The sequence below is a fragment of the Chiloscyllium plagiosum genome, chromosome 28, assembly GCF_004010195.1.
Source record: "Chiloscyllium plagiosum isolate BGI_BamShark_2017 chromosome 28, ASM401019v2, whole genome shotgun sequence".
Classification (NCBI taxonomy): domain Eukaryota; kingdom Metazoa; phylum Chordata; class Chondrichthyes; order Orectolobiformes; family Hemiscylliidae; genus Chiloscyllium; species Chiloscyllium plagiosum.
Window position 1 is genome coordinate 46,015,036 of NC_057737.1, and position 19,911 is coordinate 46,034,946.

The following is a 19,911-nucleotide window of genomic DNA, read 5'->3' on the forward strand; positions in this document are numbered from 1 at the left end:
CTCTTCTCTCCCTCCTTCTCTTCTCATAGCCTCAGACCTAAGTATCCATGTGGTTTACTGATTGGTTTATTTCTTACTAGTTTAAATGCCTCGGCACATGTAATACTAATGTGGGAGAAACCGCCAAAAGGAAAACCAAATAACTAAACTTTATCCTTCTTTCATATTATCATCACTTGAGACTTAATTGACTGCAGCCTGGAGCTTTCCCATTGTGTTTTTACATGTTTTTAACCTGTGAATCTATTTTTCTGTGTGACAGATTTTACCGTCTTTTTGTTTGTTTCCATCAGATTCTGCAGAAAGTACTGCTTGGGTGCAGTGTGAACATGCTGGGGCCTCTGGCAGTGACAGCCTGTCAGTTTATGGAAGAGCCAGGAATGGATGTCCAAGTCAGGGAGTCCAAGCATCCCTATGACAACAACTCTACAATTGAGGTTTCCTAATAGCTTTTGTGTTGCAGTTTTCTTTAAATGTAATGCCAGCCCACAATAGATGATGAGACTTTGGTGTAAGCAATGACAGATTGAAGCCCCACAGTCCTGTGTGTGTTTTTTAACACACAAAAAAGCACACTGATTTATTCAGTGCTTTTCAAACCATCAGGGCATCCAAAACACTATCGTTATGTCAGAATTAGTAAGCAAAGAGCAGTGACTAAATGACCAACAAAATTGCCTGTTTTTGGGAGGAGGGGGGTAACTGGTGGTTTTTGAGGAATAAACCTTTGGCCCAGCCATGAGGAAGAGCTTCCCTGCTCTGGCTCAAATAGTTACAGAACACCACATCTTGTAGATATTTTTCCATCAATCTGTTCAGAGATGTTATTACATACCTCCTGGCTCAGAGGTGTGGACACCATTCCGCACCTTGTACTAACAATCCTGTTCTGTTTGCCATTAAAAGCTAGGTGTCTTGGAGTGAGACTTGAACCCACGACCTTCTGACTTGGGTGTGAATGCTACCTAAATGAGCTGTGACTTGTGGCCATTGCCACAGAACCTCTGTTAATAGACATAGAAGTAGTGAACTGGGCTGATGAGGCATTGGAGTTGGTCATTCCCTCTCATTAACTATATACACGCTTGAGAAGCTGAAAGGAATTAATGGTCAAACAAGAGCGATGTATTTTAATTAGTTTTAAAGATAAAATTCCCGAGAATTAAATAGGCACTTTGTGGTGTGGTGGTAGTGTCCCTACCTCTGAACCAAGAAGCCCAGCTTTCAAGTCCAACCTGCTGCATAGTTGTGTAATAATATTTCTGAACATGTTGATTAGAAAATGAAAAAAAAAGAGAAAAGAATGTGTTGTAAAAAGTAGCAAATTGTCTGGACCCTGCATTCTAGGGACTTAGAAGAGAAGTGGTGGAGATTCTAGAACAGTCCCTCTGAATTATTGCCACACAAGAGGTTGTTATGCAAGGTCAGGACTTACTGGATTGGGGATTGATTAACTGGCTAAGAGAAACCTCTTAGCACCAGGGCTCAGTTCCAGCCTCAGGCCACCATCTGGAGTTTGCACATTCTCTCCACATCTGTGTGGGTTTCTGCTGGTGTTCCAGTTTCCTCCCACAGACTGAAGGTTTGCTGGTTGGGTGGATTAGCGATGCTAAATTACCTGTGATGTCTAGGGATGTGCAGGCTAGATGGATTAACCATGGGGAATGCAGGGCTGCAGGGATAGGGTAGGAGAGGTGGACCTGGGTGGGTAGGTTGTAGAGGATCAATGTGGACTTGGGCCAAATGACCTGCTTCCACACTGCAGGGATTCTTTGATTCTAAATGGGTAATTTTCAAGATACTGTGCACAACAAGTGGATGGCTGCGAAGAATCTGTGCTTGGGATTTCGGCTATTTACCATTTGTTTCAATGACTAAGATGAGGGAAATGTATGTTTTGTATGCAGAGTCACTGATGATACAGAGCTAGAGAAAATGAACTGAGGGGGTGGCAGAGAGTCTGCGAGGGGATATATAGATCAGTTAAGTGGTTGAGTAAGAAGGTGGCAGATGGAGTATAATGTAGGAAACTGATAAATTATCCATTTAGATAACAAAAATGGAAAAAAATATATAAGGCTAGTAGTTATTGGCATTCAGGAATGTGTGCCTCCTTGAACATGCAAAGAAACTTGAAATGTCGGTGCAGTCAACCAGAGGAACACAAATGGTATTTTGATCTTTTATTGCGGTGATCTCGCTGAAATGTTCGAGGGGTTCAGAGACGCTATTTTCAATGGATGCAGATTGTTGAAATAATCTCAAGGAGAGCCTTTTAGAACATAGGTGTGAATTTTCTACACGTGGAAAATTTTGAATCTTTGGAATCTTGTTCTCCACGTGACTCAGGATGTCCAGTTATTGGGCACAGTCATTTTTTCTTCTTTAACCTGGTTGGAATTGTTGTGGCACCGAAATGGCCATGAGGTGGAACTTGAACCTGAACATTCTGGCCCGGATGCAGGGACACTATCACTGCACACAGCGCTCTGTTGACTACATTCAAGGTTGAGGTCAATAGAGTGGGAACATGCAGTCGAGAGAAGTTTAGCTAAGATCAAAGCACAGCAGACTCAAGGGACTGAAAGGTCTGCTCTTTTTTTTCCCTTCTCTCCTTGAATGTTGTTTTTTAATCCGTTGGAAGATGAGGATAAAAAAAAATGACACACTTGTATCATAGCTACGGCACCATTGATGTTTGACAAACAAATTTAGAAATGGACAGAATGGTCTCAACAGAGTGAAACTAGATTTGTAAATGTCCCTACAGTGCACTGAGGATTAAACTGGAAACATCCAACAAGTAAATCTTTGGGCAGCATGTTAAAGAGTGCAAGTTAAAGCTGCTTGATAATCCATAGTCATCTCAATTTGTTATTTTTAACATTAATTTTGATTAATAGGAAGGTGGTGGCATAATGGTCATGTCATAGACTAGAAATTTAGAACCCCAGGCTAATGGTCCTCACTTTCTCCTAATGGCCTTGGGACATGAGTTTGAATTTCACCATAGCAGACGGTAATGTTTGTATTCAATTTTTAAAAATTAGTCTAGATTAAAAAGCTGTCTTAACTGGCAGCCACATAACCACTGTTGCTTGTCGTTTAAAAACCCAACTGGTTCATTAATGCTGTGTAAGGAAGGAATCTGCCATCCTTATCTGGTCTGGCCTATATATGACTCCAGACTCTCACCAACATCATTGATTCTGCCTTTGGGTAATTAGGGATGGACAGTAAATGCTGGCCTAGCCATTGTCGCCCATGTCTCTTGAATGAGTTAGAAAGGACAATTCTGGTTCTTAATCACAAATCAGATATGATTTCTATTCTTATGCAGCACTTTGCATTTTTCTGTCCCAGGTTTAGAATCTTCATTGGGAACAGTGATGAATCATCCAATAAAAGTTAAAGTTAGGTTTTCTTTTAACCTTTAGGACAAAGTTCACATCCCTGGTGCTATATACCTATCTGTGAAGTTTGATCCACGCTGTGTGTCTGAGGATGGCTGTGATGAGTTGTTGATGTCCAGCAGCAGTGACTACAAGCAAGATCGACATACATTCAGTGGTTCATCACACAAGTGGATTGACTTTGATATTCCAGGTAGAATTTTCATACAATCAGTCAGTCATGATTTCAGGGTACAGAATGGTCTTGTTCATTACAACTGAGTATGTAACAATTTAGGTGTACACTGTTGAAGCCTTGGTTAATATCTTCCAACCTTCGTGCAGTAAACCCTAACCTCTGAGAAGTCAAATATTCCACAGTCATTCTGCAAAAGGAATAACTTGATCCATTGTGAATATACATAAAGTGTAGCATTTTTCCTTCTATTTTAAACCAGGCAGGGAGATTGAATAGAGGTCAATAGAGTGGTCAAGAAAGCATACAACATGCTTTCCTTCATCAGATGGGTATTGAGTACAAGTCAGGTCATGTTACAGTTGTGCAAGGCTTTGATTCAGCCACACTTGGAATACTGCGTACGGTTCTGGTCGCCACATTACCAAAAGGATGTGGATGCTTTGGAGAGGGTGCAGAGGAGGTTCACCAGGATGTTGCCTGGTATGGAGGATGCTAGCTATGAAGAGGAGTTGAGTAGATTAGCATTACTTGATTAGAAAGGCAGAGGTTGGGGGGGAGCCTGATTGAGATCTACAAAATCATGAGAGGTACAGATAGGGTAGATAGCAAGAAGCTTTTTCCCAGAGTGGGACTCACTGCGGATCATGAGTTCAAGGTGAGAGGGGAAAAGTTTAAGGGAAATATACATGGAAAGTTCTTTACGCAGAGGGTGGTGGGTCCCTGGAACATGTTGCCAGCGGAGGTGGTAGAGGCAGGTACGATAGCATCACTTAAGGTGTATCTAGACAGATACATGAATGGGCAGGGAGCAGAGGGATACAGATCCTTAGAAAATAGGCGACAGATTTAGATAGAGGATCTGGATCAGCACAGGCTTGAAGGGCCAAAGGGCCTGTTCCTGTGTTGTAGTTTTCTTTATTCTTTGGATAAACCATTTTAGAACACTCAAGCTGTCATTATAATTGTGAAGATTAGAACCGCCTCTCACTCTAAATTAATCCTGACTCCTGAGAGATGTGGGAACTGATGTTGAAACTGGTTACTCACTCAGTAAGAATATGCTATTATCTTATGAGTCACCTTAAAAAAAAATAGGCAGGAAGGGCCTTGGTAAGATAGCTTGGAAGATGGTTCACAGTGGAGGTCTCTTTTACCACAGTGACTTTAATGCTTAATCCATTTCCTTAAGTTTGATCGTGATCACTGCAGTACACCTTCACAATACGTTTACTGTGATTGGAATTGCAGAGAGATCAACTGGGGGGGGTGTGACAATGGAAGCCTGAATCCCGCATCCAGGGAAATGGGGTTTGAAAGCCCAAAGTTCCAGTGATTGTTGGAGATTGCCCCCTGCCCTCTACGTTCCTTGTGAAATGTGTGCGCTTTGAGGGCATAGGATTGTTCAAGTGAACACTGTACTGATAATACGCCTTGAGTGCCTCTATTAGTGATAACTATTTCAAAGCCTTTGCGTTGGACACAGTCTCTCGACTCTGTGAAAGACCAAGTGTAGGGCATAGAGACTCACTTGAGGGAAAAGCAAATGGAAGATAATGGTTTTTGTGAGAATTCATAAATAGCAACAATATCTGTTAAACTTGTAGCTCAACTTCTAATCCAGATTCTCAGGCTCATGTTCTGGGAACATGTGTTTGAATCCCGCCATGGCAGATGGTGAAACTTGAATCCTGTGGAAATCAGGAATTAAAAGCTAGACTGATAGTGATTTTGTAACCACTTACCAGGTCTAGCCTGCATGTGATTCCAAACCCGGCATGGTGGCTCAGTGGTTAGCATTGTAGTCTCACAGCACCAGAGTCCCAGGTTCGATTCCAGCCTCGGGTGACTGTCTGTGTGGAGTTTGCACATTCTCCCCGTGTCTGCGTGGGTTTCCTCCGGGTGCTCCGGTTTCCTCCCAAAGATGTTCGGGCCAAGTGAATTGGCCATGCTAAATCACTTATCGTGTTAAGTGCATTAGTCAGGGCTAAATACAGGGTAGGGGAATGGGTCTGGGTGGGTTATTCTTCGTAGGGTCGGTGTGGACATGTTGGGCCAAATGGCCTGTTTCCGTCCTGCAGGGAATCTAATCTAAACCCATGGTAATGTGGTTACAGAGTCATACAGCACAGAAACAGACCCTTTGGTTCAACTCATCCATGCTGACCTTGTTTCCCAATCTAAACAAATCCCATTTGTCTGCGATTGGCCCATATCCCTCTAAACCTTTGCTATTCATGTACTTATCCAAATGTCTTTTAAACGTTGTAACTGTGCCTTCATCTACCATTTCCTCCAGCAGTTCATTCAAACTACCTTCTGTGTGAAAGTGTTGTCCTTCAGGTCCCTTTTAAATCTTTCTCCTCTCACCTTGAAACTCCTCCCCTATAGTTTTGAAGTCCCCCACCCTAGGGACCTTTGTTGTTATTCTTGAATTTTTTGAGGATGTAACAATGAAGTTGGATGAGGGAAATCCAGTAGATGTAGTGTACCTGCACTTTCAGAAAGCTTTTGATAAAGTCCCACACAGGAGGTTAGTGAGTAAAATTAGGGCGCATGGTATTGGGGGCAAAGTACTAGATTGGATTGAAAATTGGTTGGCTGATAGGAAACAAAGGGTAGTGATAAACGGCTCCATTTCGGAATGGCAGGCAGTGACCAGTGGGGTACCGCAGGGATCCGTGCTGGGACCACAGCATTTTACAATATATGTTAATGATATACAAGATGGTATCAGCAATAACATTAGCAAATTTGCTGATGATACAAAGCTGGGCGGCAGGGTGAAAAGTGATGAGGATGTTAGGAGATTACACGGTGACCTGGACAAGTTAGGTGAGTAGGCAGATGCATGGCAGATGCAATTTAATGTGCATAAATGTATGGTTATCCACTTTGGTAGCAAGAACAGAAAGGCAGACTACTACCTCAATGGAATCAATTTACGTAAAGGGGCAGTACAGAGAGATCTGGGTGTTCTTGTACACCAGTCAATGAAGGCAAGCATGCAGGCACAGCAGGTAGTGAAGAAGGCTAATAGAATGCTGGCCTTCATAACAAGAGGAATTGAATATAGAAGCAAAGAGGTGCTTCTGCAGCTGTACAGGGCCCTGGTGAAACCACACCTGGAGTAACGGGGTAGATCATTTAGGACAGAGCTCAGGAGAAACTTCTTCACCCAGAGAGTGGTGGGTGTGTGGAATGCTCTGCCCCAGAGGGCAGTGGAGGCCCACTCTCTGGATTCATTTAAGAAGGAGTTGGATAGAGCTCTCAAAGATAGTGGAATCAAGGGTTATGGAGATAAGGCAGGAACAGGATACTGGTTAGGAATGATCAGCCATGATTATATTGAATGGCGGTGCAGGCTCGAAGGGCTGAATGGCCTACTCCTGCACCTATTGTCTATTGTCTATTATCTATTCAACTTATCTCTGCCCCTGATTTTATCAACCTCTGTAAATCTCCTCAATGTCCTAGGTTCCAGGAGAAAAAAGTTCCAGTTTATCCAGCCTCTCCTTATAACTCAAACCCTCCAATCCTGGTAACATGTTTGTGATTCATTCCTGCATTCTTTCCAATTTATGATATCCTTCCTTTAGCACAGCAACTAGAACTGCACACAGTATTCCAAAAGTGACCTCACCAATGACCTGTACACCTGCAACATGACGTCCAAACTCTGATACTCCGTGCTCTGAGCAATGAAGGCAAGCATGCTAAATGCTATCTTTATCACCCTGTCTACCTGTGACGCAACTTTCAAGGAACTGTGTACCTGAACGTAGGTCTCACTGTTGACAACACTACCCAGGGCTCAGCCATTAACTCTAAGTCCTGGTTAAGTTCCAGACACTTTACTGGACAATTAAGAATGGACAATAAATGCTGACCTGGCTAATGATGCCTTCATTCCATTGTTACAACACGGACGTTGACAGCTAAATCAAATCAGTCTTTATTCATAACACAGTAAAATTAAAATGCTTACTGACCCTCAAAATTTGTCCCAATGGTTCCTGATCAAATTTTTTGAATAACCAGTACCAAACATCGAGTTGATAGCTTGAACAAAATAATTTAACAAATAATTATTATTAATACCAGATTTTTCCTTTATTCATTCACGGACTGAGGGCATCACTAGCTATGCCTAGCATTTATTGCCCATCCCATATTGCCCAGAGGGCAGGTAAGAGTCAGCCACATTGCTGTGGGTCTGGAGTCACATGCAGACCAGACCAGGTAAGGATGACAGTTTACTTTCCTAAAGGATATTAGCAGAAGTTGAACAAGATAATCTAATTATCGTTTTTGATATAACCCAATATCATTCAATTTTTGTCCCCGTCCTTACAAAGACACACAGACAGACAGATGCAGTTAAGGGATAAATCTAAAGAAAAATGAGGGGTGTAACTTCTAAGCAGATTCCATGATCCGTAATATCACAGGCACATGGGATTGCATCTTGCTTGGTTTATGAAGACACTAGTCAATGCGATCTGTTTCCAGTGGGCTCAAAGGAATATTCAGCCCTAATCTTTCTGTTGACAACTCACGGTTCAATACCAGTGCAAACGTTGGTTTCTCTTTCTGTTTCTTTCCAATATTTACTGTGTTACGCTGGCACCATAAGTCCCTGTTCATATCCAAACATCTACATCTGTTTGCTCATAATGCATCTCTGGAACTGAAAACTCCACTGTGTTCTTTGAACATGATCAACCTGCAGTTAACTTGCAGGCCAGGTATCATAAACAAATTTCATTTTGTTTGGTCTCTTTGCTTTTTTTCAAAAAATGTGTTGCTGTTCACAGCTCAAGTATTACCTTCAGTTCACAGCTCCAAACAAAAATGTAAGTCTCAACACAGTGAATGAAAGGAAAAAAAGAACTGCTGCTGTAAATTGGATTCAGTTTTGGATGTAGGTTTGCTCGCTGAGCTGGAAGGTTCATTTCCAGATGTTTCGTCACCCTACTAGGTAACATCTTCAGTGGGCCTCAGGCGAAGCATTGTACATGATTCCTGCTTTCTGTTTATATGTTTGGGTTTCTTTGGGTTGGTGATGTTACCAAACTTTGAGCCTGAAGCCCACTGAAGATGTTACCCAGTAGGGTGACGAAACGTCTGGAAGCAAACCTTTCAGCTCAGCGAGCAAACCTACATCCAAAACCTCAACCTGAGCTACATATCTTCTCAAAACTTGCTATGGATTCAGTATTATTTGCACCTGAAGTTCCACTTAACAAAAGTGAATTTTAATGTTCTGTATCTAATGGTACAGTTGCCGCATCTAGGAATACAGTCAGATTTTCTTGTGATCTGGATTCAATTTTGATGTCTTACGTATTCTTCTTTATCTGTGGAGAAGGGAAACTTTGGCAAAAATGTGAAATATGTAGAAACAATGTGAATGATGTGTTTTGTTTGGAATAATTGCAGTTCCTGTACTACAAACAGGAAATGCTGCAAGTCTGGCAACATTTTGTGAATAGAGAAACAGTTCATATTGAAGACAGTAACATTTCATCTGATGGGAAAATAATTAGGAGTAGGTTCGCTTCAATTTAGAGGGAGGAGAGGACAAAAGGGAAGTTCTCTAATAGAGTGGAGAACAGGAGGGATTAGGTGATGAGACAGTGATGCAACGTGGGACTGAAGGGTTGGTGTGGTAAAAGGACAAGTAAAGATGTAAATATTGGAGGTGTAAATAATAAAAGCAGAACCAGTAGCATCACGCATTCTCCAAAGATTAAACAAAGTGCAGTCCGAGGTTGTCAGTCTGAGGTTGCAGAATGCAGTGTGGAGCCCAGAACTGCCCTGCCCAACTTGCATTAGGTTTCAAGGGAGCAGAGAAGTAAATTGACAGGTCACTGGAAAATTTAAAAGTATGACAGCTAGATAACTTTCAGTAAAGCACAATCTGACTTCACTTAATTGATTTTGCAAAGCAGCTTGCTGCTCACTGACCTCTGCTCCACTTTTGAATCCTCTCCCACAATCACCACAGAATCCAGAACAAGGGAGCTATGTCCATCTGGATATGCCTAAAAATAACTTCGAACAGCTCACAAATGATCTATTATAGTATTCTCTGAAAGAAATTTATTTTAGTTTGTTCTCAGGATGTGGTCCTCTCTAGTAACTTCAGCGTTTAATATTCATCCATACAGCTACAGCAGAAATTTTTACAGGTTACATGAATGTGGGACTGAGTAATGGGCATTTTAGGATTTTAAGACCATCTAATAACTGCATGTTCAATGTCTTATTTAGTACAAATTCTCAAATTGTTGGGATTTGAACTTGTGTAAATGATTGGCCTAGTAGTATAATTCCCCACAATTGTGTTGTAGTTAGCATTTTTCTGTCTACTGATTCAAAACTCAGCACAACGTTATCTTGGGAAATGAGCCCCTTTTTCTGAAAATGAATTTTCAGAAAGAAACAACCTCAAAAGAAACCAGAACTGATTACTTCAATATATCTGACTTGAATAGTTGTGTTCAGCCACATTTTACACCAAAACCTGGTGATGCACAGATGTTGATCTGTTTATTATTTATATCCAGATTGTTGGACCCTGTGCAATGTTTATTTTTCTCATGTTGATTTCTATTTTTTCACAATAGCATTTCTCACGTAATGGACATGATTTTTAAAATTTCTTCTAGGTGATACACTGTATTACAGGTTTATATCAGACTTAGACACCAATGACTGGGGTTATAAATTCACAGTGACAGGAGGCCACCGTGGACGGTTTCTGACTGGTGAGTATATCCATTCATGGGGAAAGTCACCTAATTTCTGTCTGATAATCTTTGCTCTTTTGCTTTCTTCTTTTCTTCTCTCTTTCCTTTCTAGTCTGTCTACTATTTTCTTTCTTTTGCATCTGTTGTCTGTTCTCTCTTATTCTGTGTCATGGCACAAGGCACTTGTCTGATGTTAGCTGGAGTGTTGTGTACAGTTCTGGATATCACACTTTAAGAAGGATGTGAATGCATTGAAGAGAATGCAGCATTGGCCCATTTTTAAGTGCTGTACATTTTGTATTTGGACCTTCAGCTCTGGAATTACCTCCACAAACTTCTCTGCCCCCATCTTCACTTCCTATTTTAGCACGCCATTTAAAACCTACCCTTCATACTGAGCGTTTGGTCATCTACTCTACTATCTCCTTTATATGGATAAATATTAAATATTATCACGATGCTGTCACACTCTCGGCCCCCTCACTCCCAACTCTCGGCCATCCAGATTTTCCCCCAGTCACAGTCCCTACCTCTTCAGTCGCCCCCAGTCCTCTCCAGTTGCCTCTCTCAAGTCGGTCGTACTCGCCCTCCTCCTCCAGTTCTCCCCCTCCCCTCCAGTTGTGCCATAGTTGCACCCCCTCTTTCCCCTTTTCCATGCCTGTCCCATTACCTCCCCTCTCACGGTCCCATCTGCTGTCACTCTGCTCACTTTATGACTTGTATTCTCACGTCTGCTGAATGATCTGTACTATTATCTGTTAGAAATAGCTGCACCCATGCACAGAACTGCAAACCTATGTTTTTTGACAAATTAATCCTAGGTGTTTGAAATTGATAATAAGACCAGATTTTGTTTTAATTTACACGTGCTGCTTGTTTTCAATGCATTTTCTAGATTTATGGTGTACTTACTATAATTGGAGAAGGATCTAAACCTATTAAAAGTGATTTTTGTCAATTGGGACTTGTTATGTAAAAGCAACTAATCTCCTCCTCCTCCAATTGTGTAACGGCAGTTTCGTGTTTCAGTTGTGCGAGTTTGCCACTATTGGTTAAGGAGTATAGCTACACCTCTGAATGGCAAGGGGCTTGCTGCAGACATTTCCCATTCTTTGGCCTCCTGTCCTGATGTGCTCTTCTTCCTCACCAGGGTTTGAGATACTCAAGCAAATGGTTTCAGAGGAGAGGATTCTCCCACACCTTCCAATGGCGGAAATCTGGGAGTGGCAAGTGGGTGTGGCCTGTCAGCAAATGGGACATCAACGACTAAAGGCAGTTCATCTGCTTTTGAAGATCTTACAGTGCAGCTGTCACAGGTATGGCAGCACCTCTGAAACAGGGAGTGCAGTTCCACTCTGTGTGGTGGTGCTGTTTATTAAAATTGCTGATGACACTTTATTTAGGGAGGGGGAAGCCAGTAAATTATCTCGGCTGGGACGAACTCCCTTTGTCAAGGTTTCTGGAATCTCCTGTGCCCAGTGAGGGAACATGTCCTTTCCACTATGGTCTGTCCAGAGCAAGATATTTGACTGCAATCAGTGTATTATCTTGCTTCATCACAAGCAGATGGTTGTTTACATTTGCCAATCTGTAATCGCCCCATTTCTATTTGAAAAATGTCATTTTTACATGTGCAGGTCATTAAGCTGACTCCTCGACTTGGTGAATAGTGTGTTGCCTTTAGGCTGGCTTCTGTCGGTTTGAGCTGTCTGATGTGTGCCTCCCCAACAAGGGTAGCACCTCCAGCAGAATATCTCCAGGGCTATGGGAGCACATGGCCTTCTCACCATGTTGAGGTGCAGTCCTCGGACAAGTCATAGCATGGGGTTTGAATGCTTGTTGCTGAATGTTCAGCAAACCTCATCATCTGGCTGGGGTTCAGAGACCTCAGTATTTCTCCAGATGGGAAGTTTCAAAGTGGTTCAATGTTTGCCGACTTACTAACACTTTTTGTGGTGCGGGAGGTCCAGTACATTAAGTGGGGCTGCCTTATGCTCCTAATGTCTTGAAAATAACCAGTGGAATGGTAAATTAGCTGTAGGCTAAGACAGACTGTAGCACTCCCTGAGTTGAATGTAGTTGTGCTGAAGAAGGGCCTGTGCCCGAAACGTCGAATCTCCTGTTCCCTGGATGCTGCCTGACCTGCTGTGCTGTTCCAGCAATAAAGTTTCAACTGTGCTTAATCTGGACCTAACGTAAAATTAGATTATACATGTCATCAGAGCCATCGCACGTGTTAGAAAACCTTGTAGAGCCCCAGCGATTTCTAAAGAGTATGGTGCTGTGAAACCAACTTTGTGATTCTTTGAAGAAGTAACAGAAAGAGTGGACAAGGGTAATGCAGCAGTTATTATTTACTTTGACTTTCAAATATCTTTTAATAAGATGGCACAAAGAACCTAATCAATAAAATAATTATTCAAAACCTCGGTCTTTGGAATACAAGGAGGCCATTTGGCCCTTCAAGCCTGTTCCACCATTCAATAGACCATGCAAGTTGTAGAATAGAGAACTGTGTGGTGGCAAGTTGGCCATCCGGGAGTCAGGTGAAATACGTCGGATTCGAGCAGGTCTCAACTAGGGTCCCACAAAGACCTGGGGCTTCTATTTGTCAAAGATATTGACAGTTTAGACTTTGGTGAAATCAAAAGCAAAAATTTCTAAATTTGTGAATGACATAAATCTGGAGGATTAACCAGTTCTGAGTGGGCTGCAACAAGTTATGGGGGGGACCATTGGTAAACACATAGAATGAGCAGGCAATTGACAAATAACTTGGCAAGGTAGTTAAGTATGAGATATTACATTATGGAGGGATGATGTGGGCTCAATGGGCTGAGTGGCCTACTTCCTCGCTGTTATAGGGATTGCATGAGTATATGGAGAAGCTAGGCAAACAGTTGAAGGAGAAGGGAATAAGGAGTGATGCTGATGGAGTTAGATGGCAAAGGATGATAGAAGAAACACCAGTGTGGACTTGTTTTGCCAACTGGCCGTTTTTGTGCTTTGTATTTTATATAATTCTATGTTTCTAAATAAATACTTCTGCAAGTAAATGCATAACTTTTTAAAATGGGTTTTCACATTGACTGTACCTGACATAAGTGTTTTTAATCTATTGCATCTATTGCATCCTCTGTACCCGATGTGGCCTCCTCTATATTGGGGAGACAGGCCACCTACTTGCGGAGCGTTTCAGAGAATCTCACTTGGAGATAAAAGTTGCCATTGTCCTACTGGACCACCGGGCTGCTCCTTCATTAAAGAGAGACTGTGGTGCTTTAACCTGAGGGTCACTGTATTTCTGAGGGGATTGGGTTGAGAAGGAGAGTCTTTCCTGACCTCGGCCAGTGTGGGAATTATTTTACTCAGACATATAAATGTTAAAAGTGAGTGTATGCATGTCTGCAGATCTAAAGGCAAAAGAAGGGGATTTCTCAACGATGGTGTGAAGTATCCATAGCATTTATTGAATGGTTAATTTGAATTACTGGGTAACTCTGGGTGCCTCAGTGGCTCAGTGGTTAGCACTGCTGCCTCATAGCGCCAGAGACCCGGGTTTGATTTCAGCCTTGGGCAACCGTCTGCATGGAGTTTGCATATTCTCCCCGTGTCTGCGTGGGTTTCCTCCGGGTGCTCCGGTTTCCTCCCACAGTCCAAAGATGTGCAGGTCAGGTGGCTTGGCCATGCTAAATTGCCCGCAGTGTTAGGTGCATTAGTCAGGGGGAAATGGGTCTGGGTGGGTTACTCTTCAGAGGGTTGGTATGGACCTTTTGGGCTGAAGGGCCTGTTTCCGCACTATAGGGAATCTAATCTAATATTTTGCGGTCAACTGATTTTTGAATCATGAGGAATAAACTCTGCACCTTCAAAATGTAAAGCACTAGAAATCTGACTTCTAACCTGTTATACTTGATGGCTCAAATAATCACTTATTATTGTTTATAATGTGTCAGATTTTGCAAATAAATTACAGGTGCAAATAATAAAATAAAAAAGTCAATGTAATCTATCCTCCAATTAATTTTAAATGTACCACTCAAACTTAACCAGTCAAATAATTTCTTCCTCCAATTTTAGATTGGTCTTTTCCTTAATCATGTACAGATAAAAACGGCACACATAATTCACATTACTTTTTTTAAAAAAGCTCCTTCCCAGGGAAAACACACACTGATTGTAACTATTGTCATTTAATTGTTACGGAAACTTGGCTTCCTGTCTGGACCCTGAGTAAGCTGATAGGGAATAGTTTATAGTTTAGAGGCGCTTACTAACCTATTCATGATCAATTATAAATGACCTGGATAAGGGAACCAAATGCAACATTTCCAGATTTGCTGATGAGACAAGACTAGGTGAGATTGAGAGTTCTGTGGAGGATGAAAGGTCATTTCAGAGCAATCTAGACATGTTGAGTCTGTGGGCAAGCTCATGATGGAAGTCATACACTTTGCTGTGAAAAACAAAAAGATCTTATTATTTAAATGGTGACATGTTGGGAAGTGTAGATATACAAATGGATCTGGATGTCCTTGTACACCTGTCAATGCAAATAGGCAGGCAAATGGTATGTTGGTCTTCATTGCCAGAGGATTTGAGTTCAGAAGTAGGGGTGTCTCACTGCGATTATACAAGGCCTTAGTGAGACCTCGACTGCACATTTTGGTCTCCCTACCAAAGAAAGACTATGCTTACCATTGATCAAGTACAGAGGGGGTTCACTAGACTGATACCGAGGGCGGCAGGACTGTCATATGTGAAGATATTAGTCCGACTGGGCCTATACTCACTAGTTTAGAAAGAATGAGAGGTGATCTGATTGAAATATATAAACTTCTAACTGGGTTGGTCAGGCTAGATGCTGAGAGCATGCTGGGTTGGGGAGTCTAGAACCAAAGATTACAGTCTCAGGCCTACGGGATAGACCACTTAGGGCTAAGATGAGGAAACAATTCTTCACTTCAAGAATTATGAACCTGTGGAGGCTGGGTCACTGAGTACATTGAAGAAAGAGTTGGATAAAATTTTAGGTATTAAAGGCATCAAGGGGTGTGGAGAGAAAACCGGAAGATGACATTGAAACAGAGGATCAGCCATGATCACTTGGAAATGTGGATCAGGCTCAAAGGGCTGAATGGCCTATTCCTGCTCCTAGTTTCTATGTTTATCCTGTTGGACATAAAACAAGAAATGATTGAAGCTTTTAACAAAGGCAATGCAGGAATCATGGGGGACTTTAGTCTTGGTTTGCTTAGATCAATCATTTGGTAAAGATCATCTGAAGGATGAGTGACAAGGTTCTGTGGCAATTTCCTGGATTATCACATTGTGGAATCAGCTGAGGATGGAGCTATTTTAGAACCTAGTACTGTGTAATGAGGCAGGATTAATTGGTAATCTCCATAAAAACAATCTGATGAGAAATACTGATTAAAATATAATTGAATACCATACTAAGTGTGAAAGTGACCCACTCCAATCGCAAGCAAGAATCTTAAACAACATCAATGCATGGGCAAGAGCAGAGAGCTGGCTGGTATTGACTGGTAAATGGATTAAAAGATAAATTAGCAGTGGGAAACATAAAGAAAATTCAAAATATGTAATGAAATGCATTCTGTTGAGGAAAAAGAAAACTCAAAGATTCCTTTGTGACTTACTGAGGATGTTAAGGCGAGTATTAAATTGAAGAGGCTGATAATATGGCAGAGATAAGCTTGAGAATTGGAAGTGTCTAGAAACTAGCAAAGGGGTATCAAATATTTAATAACTGAGTCAAAATAAAATTGAGTAAACTAGCCATGAATACGCAAATCGGTTATAAGAGCTTCCAGAAGTACATAAAAAGTACGAGAGTAGGTAAAGTAAACACTGATCTCTTAAAAGCAGAGGCAGGGCAAATTATCATGAGAAATGAGGAAATGACAGAGAAGTTGTACAAATGTTTTGTCTGTCTTCATGGTAGGAGACATGAGTTACATTCCAGAAATAGAGGATAACTGCATGGTTAAGAAGAGTGAGAAAATTAAGGCAACAAATATCAGCAGATGTCACAGGGTTCCAAAAGAAATATTTGCAAAGATGTTGGGTGCACAGCTATAACTTCTCAAACGTTTGTAGATTATCGAAGGTTCCTAGCAAATTGGAAGTTGGCAAATGTAACACTATTCAAGAAAGGAGGAAGAGTGTGACCAACTATTAGCCTGACAGCAGTCATCTGGAAAGTTCTGGAATGTATTTGAAGGAAGGCTGAACCATGCACTTGGAAAATCATAGTTCAGTCAAAGTCAGTATGGTTTTATGAAAGGGAAATCCTGTGCTGCAAATTTCTTAGTATTTTTGAGGCTGTACTAAATAGAATGGTTAGGGCAAACCTGTAGATGTCATATATATGAGTTTCCAAAAGACAAATGAAGAGATACCAGAAAAAGGGACAATATACAAGATAAAGGCTTAAGTTGGGGTAGCATGTTAGCTTAAATGGTGTATCGTCTATTTGAAAGGGAGCTAAAAGTAGAGATAAATGAGGAATTTTTGCAAGTTGGGAAGCTGTAGTTAATGGAGTGCTGTAGGGATCAGTGTTGATTCCTCAGGTATTTACAACCTACATTAATGACTTGCATAAAGACAAAGAGAAATCTATTTAAATGAAACAAAGAATTGTGAGTGCTGGAGGTCTGAAATAAAAAGAGTGCTGGAGAGATTCAGCAGGTATGGCAGCATCTGTGGAGACTAAATGTTTTGAGTCCAGTGACCTTTCGTTAGAACTGTAAGCAGCTGGGAAATGGTATTTATGCTGACAACAGGAGGGGGCGGTCTGTGGGGAAAGGGGTGAGATGGATAGATGGAGACGGTGCCTAGAAAGAAAGGGGGAAAAAATTGATGATGATGATTACACTGGGAAGAAATTAATCCTGATAAAGGGAATTGTGAACAGTTGAAAATGTTGGCTGCTGGGAACAGCCTGTTTCCTTATTTCCCCTTCCCCCACCTCATCCTAGCTTCTAACCTCCAGCAACTCGATCCCCTGACCTGTCCGGACTTGTCCGACCTGCCCAGCTCCTTTTCCACCTATCCACTCCACCCTCTCCTCCCTGACCTATCACCTTCATCTCCTTCCCCACTGACCTATTGTACTCTATGCCACTCTCTCCCCACCCCCACCCTCCTCTAGCTTATCTCTCCACGCTTCAGGCTCTCTGCCTTTATTCCTGATGAAGGGCTTTTGCCCGAAACGTCGATTTTGCCTGTCCTCGGATGCTGCCTGAATTGCTGTGCTCTTCCAGCACCACTGATCCAGAATCTGGTTTCCAGCATCTGCAGTCATTGTTTTTAACAGCCTGAAAAGATCAAGAGTCAAGTCTGGTAATGAAAGAAGGTATTCACTTCTGAAATTATTAAACTTCAGGTTGAGTCCTGAAGGCTGTAAGGGCCAACTGTAGGAGATCAGGTGGTGTTACTCCAGCAGGACTGAGACAAAAATGTTGGCATGGCAACACAGTGATGTGCTGAGGTGGTAGGAAATTGGGACCTGGGGTCATTTGTATGGACAGAGGGGATGTATAAATGTATCTTGGTTGCTGACAATACAAAGCTGAGCAATACAAGGATACCAAGAAGCTGCACAATGATATGCATCTGTTTACTTAGAGGCATAGAGATGAACAACAAGGCAGCAGATGGAGGATAATGGGGGAAGTGAATGGCTATTCACTTTGGTCTTAAGAACAGAAAAGCAGATTTTTTTAAAAAACTTATGAAGCTTGCAAATGTTTACATTGAGAGACTTGGATGTAATGCGTACAAGGAGTGCAAAGTTTATATGCAAGCTAAACAAGCAATTAGGAAAGCATGTTGGCTTTTATTGCAAAGGAGTTGCAGTGTAGGAATAAAGAGGTCTTGATGGAATTGTAGCTTTGTTCAGAGTGCAGCTAAAATACCTTTGCAAGTTTCATCTCCATATTTAATAAAATATTTACTTGCATTGGTGATGGTGTAGCGAAGATTCACTGCATCAGTCCCTGACATAAGTGTGTTGACCTGTGATCGACTGAGTAAGTTGTGTCTGGGCTACTTTCAGTTTCGAAGAATGAGAGATGATGACGTTGAGACCTGCATAGTTCTGAAGGGGCTTCACTAAAAGATTGTTGCAGAATCCAGACAAAGTCTCAGAAGAGGTTGATCATTTATGGTTGTGATGTATCACTCGATGGGTTGTGAGTCATAGATTGATGCAGCATGGAAACAGACCCTTCCGTCCAACTCAACTTTGAAACCCTGCCCCAGTGGGATGTGAATGCTCCACTGTTGAATATTTTTGATCTTGAGAATCTGGGAATATGGAATGGGCAGGAAAGTGGAGTTGAAGCCAAAGACCGGCGATGATCATATCTGCTGTGGTGGAGCAGACTCGATGGGCCAAATGGTCTACTCAGATTGCAGAAATTAGAATCGCAAATTCTATCTGAGTGGTGGGGTTTTCCATTTGTTATGGACACATTCCCTGAATAAGCAAGATGCTTCATGCCAAGATTTATTTGATGTATTGAAGAACAAGAGGATGATGTGGCAATCAGACAGATAAAGGAAATGGGGTGCTGTGTAAGTATGTGGGCATTGCCCGACTGGCATAGCTTTAACATTGGTACTTTGTTATTGAGTCAAAGGGTATTGCTGGCTGGCCTGCATTTATTGCCTATCCCTAATTGCCCTTGGGAAGCTGGGGGCGAGGATAACGAGGGATGCTGCTCTTGTCGTCAACATGCACGTTCTGAGTGGCTGAGTTCTCATGTTATTCCTAACAATGATTCAAGAAATCAATTGAAAGTTCCAAACCAGTTTTTTTCTGGTAACCCAGGACATTCCTGCAGTTTACCACTAGTCTGCACTATTGGATAAGGATCCTTTGTGTAACATCAGCTTGCTTTCATGGTTCACTGCCAGAATCTTTTATTTCATAGTTCAGCCATACTTTCATAAAATTTTTATTTGTTAAGTTGATTAAATGCTGTTGGACTTCTCCTGTGAATGTGACTTCCAGATGTAGAGGAGAATCTAAAATAGGAGATAAACATAAAAAGGACAAAGAGACTTAACATGTCCCTCTTTGTTTCAAAAGTATAAACATTTTTATTCCAATATTTATATCTGAATAAACATCTTATATTATCCTTGTAAAATAGTTTGTTTCGCACCCTGCCAAGGTGAAATGAAGACAGCTGCACACAATTGCACAGCTGTGAGCAGGGTCTGCTGCAGCTGGTTGCTGCTGTGAATGTACGCCAGCGTTTCCTGCCTGAACATTTCCACTCCCATCCCTTCAAAACAGGTGTTTCCACGCTCACAAGAAGTTGTGTTGACCTTTTGCATCTCCACGTTGGCACTTGACCCCTCAGCTGAGGATAGAGTATGACAACAGAAGCAAGGAAAGGCATTGGAAGCAAGGAAGTTATCTTTTCACTGTTCCTGTAATCATTTTGTTTTACAATGTGCCTTGTGGTAATTAGTGTGTGTACATTTGCAATGCAAATGTATTTTTCTCAGATGTTTATGTCAATGTATGTGT

The 19,911-nt window shown here is 41.7% G+C and overlaps 1 protein-coding gene across 3 annotated transcripts in view; it reads left to right on the forward strand.

Annotated features, from left to right (window-relative positions):
* zzef1 (zinc finger, ZZ-type with EF hand domain 1) overlaps positions 1-19,911 on the forward strand; it is a 259,977-nt gene that overhangs the window by 209,799 nt on the left and 30,267 nt on the right. For all 3 annotated transcript variants that reach the window (XM_043718816.1, XM_043718818.1, XM_043718817.1), the window contains 4 exons: positions 294-437; positions 3,438-3,606; positions 10,263-10,361; positions 11,494-11,659. In XM_043718816.1, coding sequence (XP_043574751.1) covers positions 294-437; positions 3,438-3,606; positions 10,263-10,361; positions 11,494-11,659 — 578 coding nt within the window. The remainder of the gene's footprint in view (positions 1-293; positions 438-3,437; positions 3,607-10,262; positions 10,362-11,493; positions 11,660-19,911) is intronic.